The sequence below is a fragment of the Vombatus ursinus genome, unplaced genomic scaffold (assembly GCF_900497805.2).
Source record: "Vombatus ursinus unplaced genomic scaffold, bare-nosed wombat genome assembly UNPS02014791.1, whole genome shotgun sequence".
In the NCBI taxonomy this organism is placed as follows: Eukaryota; Metazoa; Chordata; class Mammalia; order Diprotodontia; family Vombatidae; genus Vombatus; species Vombatus ursinus.
The window spans coordinates 66,895,730-66,907,734 of NW_020954569.1; the positions used below are offsets into that span (position 1 = coordinate 66,895,730).

At 42.4% G+C, this 12,005-nt stretch overlaps 1 protein-coding gene across 2 annotated transcripts in view; it reads right to left on the reverse strand.

Annotated features, from left to right (window-relative positions):
• Positions 1 to 2,710: 2,710 nt before the first annotated feature.
• Positions 2,711 to 12,005, reverse strand: part of SMAD7 (SMAD family member 7) — a 32,793-nt gene continuing 23,498 nt past the window's right edge. For both annotated transcript variants that reach the window (XM_027869009.1, XM_027869008.1), the window contains exon 4: positions 2,711 to 3,360. In XM_027869009.1, coding sequence (XP_027724810.1) covers positions 2,822 to 3,360 — 539 coding nt within the window. In that variant the 3' untranslated portion in view covers positions 2,711 to 2,821. The remainder of the gene's footprint in view (positions 3,361 to 12,005) is intronic.

A 12,005-nucleotide genomic window follows, 5' to 3' on the forward strand; every position in this document is an offset into this window, starting at 1 on the left:
TCAGGATCCATGACTCCAAATATAGAAAGTTTTTTACATCCCCGCATTAGGCTCCAAGATTTTGCCAGTCATCAAGTAACATTAGATAACTTGTCAGGCATATCGTAGAGAATTCTTGTTCAGGTGTGGGTCCCTACCTACTCTTTCTACAGTCTGCAGATGGCCTGTAACCAACATGAAGGTTATGGTCAGTGTTCCAATTTGGCTGGGGATTTAACTGTGTAAAGGGGAGTAATGGGAAATAAAGCTGGGGACAGCCAGATGGTAGAGAACCTTAAATGGCAGTATTTTATCCTAAAGGCAATAGGAAATGTTTTGGTCAGACTTGGGGAGATTTTATATCTATGTAAATAACTGGAGTAGAAAAGGAAGACCAGTTAAGAAACTTTCAGGAGGCTATTTGAGTGGAAAGGAAGAATGGGAGAAACACAGCTGTAATTGAAACAGGATTTGCAAGTGATTAGACCTGAAGGTAAAACTAGGCAAATGTGATTTTTCAAGCCTAAGTGACTGAATAGGATGATAGCCACCAACAGCAAAGCACACTGGGAGAGAGAACTATAGGGGGAGAAGATGAGTCTGGTTTTAGGCATGTGAGTTGGAACTGTCAGTAAGGCAGACTGGCAGACATATCCAGCAGGCAGCTAGGGATCTCATGTCTGAGGAAGAGTACTAGGGTTGGAAATGATGGATCTGAGAGTCGTTTGAAGAGATCATCAAAGCCAATTAAATTATGCAATGAGTGGATGGAGAAGAGTGCCAAGGACAGTCTCATGGGGACATCTAGTTATGGGTCAGAAAAGCAAGGGTAGCAACAAAGAAACAGCTATATCAGCTTCAGGGACTTAATCCAAATTAAATGAAAACACACACCATCCTTCCCGATTAATTCATTGGGTAGATTTAAGTATCTTTTCCCTCGAACTCATTAATTATTCAACAAATCACCTTAGTTTGTCACATAACAGGGAATTTCCACAAATTTGGCGCAGGTTAGAATTTCAAGCTGCTCACTTCTATGCTTAGCTATCTGATTGGCTTGGCGATTTAAATAGGTCTGTTGTGGATAGCTTTCTACTTTACCTGAGAAAGTCAAGAACTATATTCCTCAGCCTTTGGAGGATGAGCTAGCCTAGCCCACTATGCCCCGCCCCAAGCAGTTTTCATGCCCCACCCCTCTCTGGTCCTCCATGCTGCCCAGTTTGGAGCCTATGCTCAACCTTAATCCCAATCAATGAAAGAGAAGCTGGTGCACAACATCAAGTCAAGTGTACATTTTAAAAATTGTTTAATGGAACATAAACTCCTTTAGAAAAACATTCAGCTAGGTGATAACACCCATAGAAAAAACACCAATCTCGTGTTTATCTTTTTTTAATTTGGCATTTGTTATTTGCATTTATATTAAAGCAAAGTGCATCTTTCTTTATTTTTCTTGTTTATACACATTGCACAATACATAAATAATGATGCTTATAAAACGTCTTTGTATTTACAAGTAATAATATATTTATATATAACATAAAATACATTTTTTCTTTAATAAATCTCAGTTTTTTTCAGGAGTCCTTTCTCTTTCACCAAGCACTACAATGCTAAAGTTCCAATGAGAATGCTTCTCTTGTTCATTTAAACCTTTGTAGGTAGAAAAATAGCTTATGTTAAGGTCTAAACATGCTCATTGAGCTAAGAACAGTGTAAAAGTATCATACAAGTGTATGAGTTGTAGAAGAAATGAAAACACAGTATTCTGGGACACAAGTGGTACCTTGATAACCGGCTTTGGGTTAAGATGGACCATCGGGGGGATAGTGGAAGGGGAGGGGGTGTGGTGAAACAGGGGGCATAGTTTTCATTCCATTCCTTCCCACTTAGGAAGTTTCTCTTTCTCTCTCCTCTCCAACTCACTGGTCTAAACAGTGTGGTTTTGGGGAGGAGAGAGGCCAAGTCAGTTTTTTCCTGTGGTAGGAACAGTGGGCTTGGGAAAGCGGGCACTTTATAAGCAATACTTCAGGGAAGTCAAACTCACGGAAAAACCAAGATGTCAGAAAAAGAGGAAAAAAGAAAAAAAAAACAATTATGGCAGCAGTGAGGGTGGCAAAAGGTTGGGATGACCAGGGTTAAAGTCTTGGTTCTGGTTCAGAATCTTGCTGTTTGTTTCCAAGAGACCTGTGTGTGCGTGGGCCCTTGGCCTTCTATTCCAAGTCAATTAATAAAGGGAGGAAAAGTACCTGGGGAGGGGCCAGGTCAAGGGGGCTCTATCATGGAGGTGGCCTTATTATATGGGAACACCTAACCAACCAATAGAACCTAATAGGGCACTAACATACCGACCCCTCATGCATTTCCAAAGGGCTAAAGAGCTATTGTGGCTGTAGGCTTCTTACTGAAGCTCATCCTTAAGAGAAATACCCTCCATCTGTATCACAAAGTGTTCATGTTCTCCCCTGGCATAATTGTCCCCTTCTTGCCCATATAGACTGGACATGTGAAATGATGATTTCGGACAGGGAAAGTGACTCCCCTCTTCTCTTCTGACTCATTGGTCATTTATACCTTTTGTTTGGTGTTGTTGGTTTTTATTCCCCTTTTAAATTCTCAACTTACCAGGTAGCCCTCCCCATCCTATTTCCCTCCCCCTCAAAACCACATAATTCTTTCCATAAGCTATTTCTCGAGAACAAAACAAACAGAAAACCATAAACAACAATTAAAAAATAAAACAACCAAAGAGTTTACATGAAAAGCAAGCACTCAGAAGGAAAATATTAGCAGCAAAGTAGTTTTAAACGTCATCTAGTCCCCTCCGGTTCCTGTTGCGTTATCGGTTGTTGAATATGACCTCCAACCAGCACGGACAGCTGCTGATAAACTGCCTTGTGTAACACTGGCCCCAGCCTTTCACGAAGCTGATCTGCACGGTGAAGCCCGTCCATGGCTGCTGCATGAACTCATGGTCGTTGGGCCGCTGCAAACTGTATGCTTTCTCATAGTCAAAAGCCTTGATGGAAAAACCCGGGAACACCTTGTGCACCAACAACGTCCTGGAGTCGGGGTTATCCAGTGTGGCCGACTTGATAAAGATGGGGTAACTACTACGGTTATACACCCACACGCCGTCTACTTCTCTAGTCAACTGGATGCCACAGCCAATTTTGCTGCGGACTTTCTGTACCAGCTGACTCTTGTTGTCCGAATTGAGCTGTCCGAGGCAAAAGCCATTCCCCTGAGGTAGATCGTAGAAGATGTCCAAGGAGGGCTCTTGGACAGAGTAGAGCCGACCCACTCTTGTTTTCTCCTCCCAATATGCTACCACGCACCAGTGTGACTGATCCCCAGGCTCCTGAAGAAGTTGGGAATCTAGATAAGGAAAAAAGAATCAGAACTCTCAGAAGTGGCTAGTTTTGGGCCTTCTCAAATCAAAAGCACAAACTGTGACTTTACATTTATCAAAGGCCCCTCTCAGAAAAATCTGTGGCCAACAGTTTCTCTGAATCATCCTTGACTGAGCGTTTAGCTTTGACACTTTTTTCATGATTCAACTACGTTGACTTGGATTCAATAAGCAATTACTGAATTATTAAGTGCCTGCCACTCACATTGTATGTGAGCTGTATGTACAATTTTCTTTGTATGTACATTTGGGGGGGGGGGCAGGGTCTCTTCCCCGTTAGAATGTGAGCTCCATGAGGGGCTAGGGCCACTGTTTTTGCCTTTATATCTCTATTGCTGAGCAGTGTTACCCCAGCATGACTGACACTGTAGACACAAAAGAAAAAAATGGTCCTGCCTTCAGGAAGCTTATATTTTTCATGGGATGATCTTCCTTAATAGGGAAACCCTCAAGGACTTTGAGATACATGTTCACGTAGGTAACTCATTCACTCCTTGCTATCTCCCTCATTTCTCCCTAGTTCCTTGTGAGACCATTTTGAATCATGGAAAAGGAAGCAATAGCAGCTCATCTAAGTAAGTCTCCATCCTATACCTGATGAAGACCTCCAAAAGTTGACTTCAGATCCCTGGGGAGAAAGCTAGACACAAACATTCCCAGTAGAAACCTCCAGATGGGTGGGAGATAAGTCCCCCTAATTGATCTCTGACTCTTAGGACTGATGAACAGAATGCAATCCAACCTTTGAATGTCCCTGCCCTTTACACATAGGAGCATGCTGAGGCATCAATTAACACCCCCCCCCCAGCTGATAAAGGGGCATCACTTGAGCCCTGGACAGGCATACAACCTTGGGTACATTCTAATTCCTTCAAGAGATATAGTCTAAAGTCTATCTAGGTCTAAACCCAAATATAAGCCAGGAGATTGCCCAGCAGCCTAATCATATAACTATAAGGCTGGTCAGGACACAGCACTAGTGAGACTGAGAGTGTAGTTCACAGAATTCAGCCGCAAGGGACTTTTTGTTTTAATCTAACTGAATCTCAGGCACAAATAGGACTACAGAGGTCATCTAGTCTACTTTACAAATAAGGAAAATGAGATGAGGTATAGAGAAGTGAAGTAATTTGCCCAAGGTCACATAGCTAAGAAGTAGAAGAGCTAGGATATTATAGTTCATCTAGTATAATCTCCTCACCTCACCAATAAGGGAACTAAGACTCAGAGAGAAGAAATCACCTATTCCAGAATCACACATAGATAATAAGTTAATGTCAGATGCAAGACTAGAACCCAGGTCTTTAAGTCAATCTAGTGGTCAATTCACTACAGCATACTGCCTCACTTTCAGCATCCCTGCCCTGGCCATCGATGTCTCTTTCACCAAGGAGCATGATTTAGTCATAAGAGTTAGATGATGGCATGTGGCCCGCTCAGTACAAATCCAGCCCCACAAGCACACAAATCACTTAAGATATACATCCTATGCTAAGTGAAAAACCAGTGGTTGTTCACAAAAGACGGCACTAGAACTATCCTGGAAAATTTTTTTTTTTAATTTAAATCTGGACTAATTGATAGTATCCCTGCATTCTGGGAGGCCCAGCCTACATCTCAGAAAGAAAGAATGTGCCCCAGAAACTAGACTTCAAGTCCTACAAATCCCCCTATGTAGGCAGGATGATGGGAAGATCCAGAAGAGCAGCATTTCCACATTGTAGTGTGATAAGTTGCTCTCCCTCCATGCCTTGCTCCTTTCCTCCACCTCCTCTAAGCCCCGCCCCATGGCCTGACATGAAGAAAGTTTCCTGGACCTCTTTAAGAAAGCCACTGGTCCAGGAGTGTTTTTGGTATTTGGGGTACATGTTTCTTTAAATAGATGTTTGTGCACATTAAAAGGGGGGAATCGTCCGGGGTGGCTACAGCTGTAATTTACCTCTCCTCCTCATGCCTGGAGCTGAAGTAATAAATGTAAGGTTCAGACAGAAAACTATAAATCTGCCTGAGCTGCAGGAATAGCTGTGGTTTTTGGCGGCAGGGTGGGGACCGGAAGTTTTGTATTTGTTAACAAAAATTGGGAAAGGGGAGGGTGGGGGGTAGAAGTGTAGAGTAGGGGGGAAATGGTGGTTCCTTTAACCCTCCCTCCTCCCTACAGCCTTTTCAAGTAACTGGGGGAGAGATTAACTGATTATCAGGCAGACCAGACAGGGGGAAAGGAAAGAAGGGAGTGCGTTCCAGTGCCCACCTCCCCCCTTAAAAAAGACTGCTGTCGGCAGGGTGAGGATCTGAGCCCAGTTCAGCCCAGTCACCTCCTTCCAACTTTTACAGACATGTTAAGACCTGGGAACTATTCAGATCTATGAACTTAAAAAAAAAAAATGCAGCAGCATTTAGCCTTAGATTTCAGTCCCTTATGAATAAGTTGGTAGGCTAGTTTATACTCCAGTAGGACTCAAAAGGGAAATATGGATGGTCGGTCTGCCTGTCTGTCTGTCTCTCAAGTCACCCCCAACAAAAGGACAAGCACAGTATCTGAATTCTCAGGACACTAACTTATTCCTGAATAGCATCCATTGGCTGCCAAATAGGATAGTAAACATCAACCACTACCGAACTCTCAGAATTCACTTGTGCAGCAGATGAGAACCGTTATAAGTAAAAATATTGCTAGTTTGTACATTCATATGCTAGTTTTCCCTTGGAAGCCCTGGTTGGGGTGGGGTGGTGTGCCTTCTGAAATGTAAGAACTTCACCTCAGAAAACCAACTCTGACACTGACTGGGAACTGGGGCCCATCCATGGGAATTCTGGAGAGAAGTAGAAAGGATGTGAGAGAGAGTAAGCTGGAGGGTAAAAATGATGGAATCCTAAATCTTAGACCTGGAAATTGAGAGAAGACCGGAAAAGGAGTGGAGAAGAAGTGAATAGGAGAGAATACACAGCCAGCATGTAAAAGGAAATGGTTTTCCCTTTTTGAAGGGCGAATTCCGCCTCCTTTTAGGTTATTCGTTTTGAAACCTCCCCTTTTCTGAGCCCCACAATACTTTGTTTCATACACTTCTGTCCCACTGAAACCTGGCACCAAATAAACAGCAGGGAAGTAAAAAGCCTAGGGAGGGAGAAGGGGGAAAGGCAAGGAAGGTGGAGGGGCAGGCTGAACGGAGAGCCAGGGATCGAATTACCTCTAACCTAGTCCTCCGAAACCACCTCAAGGGAAGTTTAGGGAGTTGGGGGGTGGGAGGGAAAGATGTGCATCAAAGAGGAAAACCAGCTTCCATTTTTAAAAGGGGAAGGGGGCCCACACCTACATTCCACCAACAGTCTGTCAGGTACCCTTTATCTAAAGTTCTATAAGGTCTATTACACTTTCTGCCTCCCACTTAAGAGAGAGAGAGAGAGAGAGAGAGAGAGAGAGAGAGAGAGAGAGAGAGAGAAAGAGAGAGAGAGAGTGTGTGTGTGTGTGTGTGTGTGTGTGTGTGTGTAAGAGACAGAGACACAGAGAAGTCTTGCAACCTTAGTCTGAATTTTCTTTGTAGACCAGCCAGTCCACTCTGCAATTTTCAGCCAGACATACCCCAGGAAAGGGAAGTTTCCCGATTATGTTAATAGCCTAGCCCAAATAAACTGCAGAGTGTGGGTTATCTGTCTGTGTGCTGAGTCAAAAGGCCTTTAAAGCTAACTCCCTCATGCAAAAAATGAGGAGTGGGGTTATGTGTGCAGTGCGCTTCCTTCTCACCTGTTCCCTATTAAAGCAGGATTTTGGTAAAGAAGATTCTCTTCTCTAACCTCTCCCCACCCCCAGAAAAATTCCAAATTAAGCAAATGTGACTTGACTATCCCATACAGCCTTATACTCCTACTTTCCCCAGCGCTGCCCAAATGTGCTTCTCTGTGAAGCACTTTAGGACTAAAATCCCTTATTTGTATCAGCACTGACATTTCTCCCACAATTTACAACTTTAGGGAAATGCAATACAGATCCCATGTAGCCAATCCCCTGGCTAGAATGGCATTTCCCATAATTTGCTTGATTCTCAGTCATGCTTGATAGTTGAATTAACATAGGAACAGTCCTGAAAAGCAGGATCCTAGAAAAGGTATAAGTAAAATGCTTGGCACTATCTTCAGAGAGACCCAGTTCTCCTGTCCCCAAAATAAGGATTCATATGTAAGTCATGAGATGCACCCTGGGCATCTGATTAGGGGGCTTAATAACCCATCCCTAGAGAAGGCAACAGGTTGGTAACCTGGAATGCCAACCACTTCACCTCTATTCGCTAATCTACTTCATCACTCTTTTAGATACCTAGAGTAGGGCAAACTGATCAATTTGATTATTTCTTTCAACTCAGGCCTCTCCCTACCATAAAAGACGTGGTGGTGGTGGTGGTGGTGATGTTTTTTAAACTGTACTTGTTTGTTTTAAAACTAGGAAAGAAAAGCTGGGCTGTAAAAAAGCAATCAGATGCCTGCTAACAATTTTTCATTTTACTATGGTTTAGGGAATTTTTGGAACAACACCAGGAAAATGCTGAATCTGACTGAAATTCCTTTAAGGTGTTTTTCCTCTCCTCCTCCCTCCCCCTTAAAACATAAAATCTCCCTTTACAAGGAAAGGAAGAAGGGGGGGAAGGGGGAAGGCTATTTTACCTGTATTTGCACTAGCATTAGTAACAACCACTTAACAAGTAGCAAGTCGCTTGCTACCACTTACAAAGAGTTATTTAATTGCCCTGGTCATGAATGAACAGACCTTTATAGAAGACCAAAAGTTCATGAATGAATCTCACTTGGGGGCTGTTCAATGACATGGGGTGACCAGACCTCAAGGCCACATTTTAGGCAAGGGAGGAATTTTTCCTTTCTATTTGATGGTGTGAGGAGGGGAAGATGGGGAGGAGGGTGAGGCTAGCAAAGCAGCCCCTCCCACCACCACACTTCCAACTAGAGGGGCCAGTGAGATGGAAGCTGGGATGTCAGACAGGAAAATCCTCCAAGTGTCCAGGCAGAGTTCTCTCTCATCATGCCAAGGCATGAGGGCATGGGAAAGGACTATGGGGAGGGAGAGTATGGGTTCACAAGCCTCTGTCACCCCTCATCCTACAGTCTGTATGTACTTTTGCTCCTCTCAAGGGCAGTAGATGCAGCCTGCTGAGAGACCAGGGTTTCTTAACCCTTTAATGTGTTATTGTCCCCGTTGTCACTTTGATGAAGTAGGTGGACTCTTTCTCAGAATAATGATTTTAAAATACATAAGATTACAAAGGAAACCAATTATATTAAAATACACATTTTGCTTGACTGTGCTTGAGAGTGAGAGGACCGCTAAATTGCTTATGAGACAATGTATGTAAAACTCTTGAAGAGTTAAAGTCAAGTCAGCAATCCTGCCTTATAAATGATCACCATCATATTTCTAGAAGTCCTATTTCCCCTAAAGGGTACAGAAGGTTAAAGAGGAAACATTTAGTCACGAAGAGTAACTATAAGGGTCAGACTAGACTCCAACCCCTCACCCCAATTTGGCAATTAGTATATAAAAGCATGAAAAAAAGTTTCAAGGCTGTAGCACTGCAAGTTGATGCTGAAACACAGCAGCAGCTCCAGGGTTTGCCTAACCATACATACATAGGAATCATTTAAGTTATTGACTATTCTACCCTGACTTTAATACCCACACCACATATTAAACCTCAAAGATTAGTATTTCCCCCTCCCTCCAAAGAGTTATCTAACATGGTCTAGGAACGAGCTGTTCTGTTTCATCCAAAAAAAAAAATAAATTCACTCAGCCATCCAACCAACCAACCAACCAACCAAAAACATTTAGAATGTTTTACTTTTAAACTTTTGCTCAAAAGCACTACGTGACTAAGTTCAAGGTGGAAAACATAAAAATGAATTCAATAAGGCTCCTTCCCTCAAGAAGCTTCTAGTCAGGTAGGAGAGTGCATACAGATTACACTACACCAAGAAAGAATGATGTTTACCAGGGAGGAGATTAGGGGGTTTTGGAAGCGTGTTGGAGTGTAAAGAGCATAGGACTTGGATTCAGGGGATCTAGGTTTAAATTCTAGTTCTGAGATGTCACTTCTGATCTCAGTCTGCACATCTAGAAAATGATCATTTGGACAAGATGAAATGTAAAGTCCTATTATCCTGTATTAGAACTGCCAACTTCCAAAGAGGAATGATAATAATTCCTATTTTCATAGCACTTCAAAAGCTTGCAAAATGCATTCCCTCTCCCCCCAATAATAATCCTTTAAGATAGACATTCATATTCCACAATGGAGAAATTAAGTGAGGCCCTGAAGTGAAGTGACTTGTCATCAGATCACCTAATTGGTAACCTCCTGAAGATAGGTTCTTTCCATATTACCATATTACCATAAAATAAATTCAATGCTAAAATTAGCCCAAATGTGACAGAAATCTTTAAGGACTCAGATGTCACTTTTGATCTTGCTGTGATTCTATTAAGAGTCATCATCACCAATTATCACTGTACTTCAGTATTATTGTGTGAGGGGAGAACCCAGGCAGGGTTGAATTGTACAGGAGTCTAGGGAAAGCCCCTAAGAGGGGGGGGGGGAGGCAGGTTGTGAGGTTTGTTTTCTTATATGGAATCCTAGAAGAGAGATCATATAACTCAACCCCCTTTTCTTTTACAGGGGCAGAATGTGAGGACCAGAGCAGGTTAAGTTTATGAGAATGTCTGTTTATACTGTAAAAGTTCAACCCAAGTAAGTATGATTTTTGGAATCAAAGAAGGAAATGATCCTCCGCTGTCTACTGCCAAAATCTATCTTTTCCCCCTTTCCACTCTGCAAAAAGTAACTATAACAAAATAAAGCTACTTGGGGTCTGTCCTGGGCTAAACTGAAATCAGCCCAATATCCACACATGCTGTGGTTGTCAATGATCAATGTACCAATGACTGGTACTTGCAAGGGATGTCTCCAAGGTCCTCAATCACCAGATTCTATGATGTCTATTAGAACACTCTACTCATCAAGGCTGGAAAGCAGATTCATGTTTTAGATGTTTCCAAGAAAATTAGTTAGAAAAATGTTTCCTTCCTATACCTTTTTGTATGCCCCTATAATGCTGAGCACAGTACTGGGTGAATAGACAATACTTAATATTTGAGGCCTTTAAAGTTGACAGCCCAATGCAACTAGGCCAACCTTGGCCTAGCCTTCATTTACTTGCTTTCTTTGCCAAGAACAGAATCAGTAGAAGAAATGCTTCTGGCTCTTCTTCCTAGGCCCCTGTTAACCTTGCAGGAAGGCACTAGCTCAGGACAGGTAATAGAAATTAATTAACTTGGCCAAGATGTGATACTATAATAGCTTGTGACTTGAGGGAAATCACTTTCTATCTCTGGGACTCAAGTTTTCTGGTCTATAAAATAAAGGAACTTGTCTAAATGATCTCGAAGACTTCCCCCTTTTTCCTGCATTAACATTACAGGATTCTGATTTGTGCTGGATTGGTAATAAAGAAGACTGATTTCATTTATTTTACTACCTTGGTGAAGGAGAGGGGAGGAAAGGAAGGTTAGTTAACTAGCTATTAAAAAAAAGTTATTAGAGCTAGTAGAGTTCTTGCAATTATTTACCAAAGTGGGAGAGGGTGAAGAACGGACTGGAAATGGATAGCCATTCCCCAGGCAAGTCAGACATGTGGCTTTACTGTGTCTTAACTTAAAAAAAAAACAAAACTGTTACAAACATGTTTCTCTTCCTTGTCATTCATCGTTCCCCAAGAGAGGGTGCTAAGAAGAATTTCTTTCTCCCAAGTCATTACCCTATCCCCCCCTCAACATTTCCCTCCATTGGATCATCCTTTTCATTTGCCAAATCTTTTACCCCTAAACTTTCATAAGCACAGCCCAAGTAGCTAGCGATGAAATCTATGACCCTGACAGCAAGATTAATCCATAAATGTGACATTACAGCTAAAAAGTGGTGAGTAATCAATTATAAGGGCTACCAATTATTGCCATGTTCTCCCCCACCCCTCAAAACTTCTTAAATGTTCAGCTCAAGGGTAATGTCCTGTAATCACCAACCAAACCCTTGCTCCCCCTCTCCTTAAAAAACAATACAAAACAGTGCTTTGGAGTCAAAGAATATAACTTAGAGGGGAAAAAAGGGGGGAGGGGTGCAAATCAAAACCGCCTGTCTGTCTCCAGTGGTTGGGCTGACTCCTGCTTCCTCTGTCCCAGCATTCAGCCCTCATCAGCCATGCAAATTATAGATTGTACTGGCTGCTGTCTGAAGGCCGAATTCTGACTTAGCTCAGAGAAAGCCTTAAAGGAAGGGTGGGGACTCCCAAGTCAGCCAAATCCATTCATAATATTTACAGTAAATGGGCCTCTCTGGCTGTTGTTTTGTATGCATCCAGCTTAATTATTTTTTGAAGTCTGAATTTCAAGAATCTTCTGGGTCCTACCAAGGCCAAGCCCACCCTCTTTCTCTCCCTCAACTTTCCTACCTGCATTCTCCCAACTAGAGAAACACCTCAGACTTCTTCAGAAAAAGTGCTCCACCTTTACACACACACACACACACACACACACACACACACACACACACACACA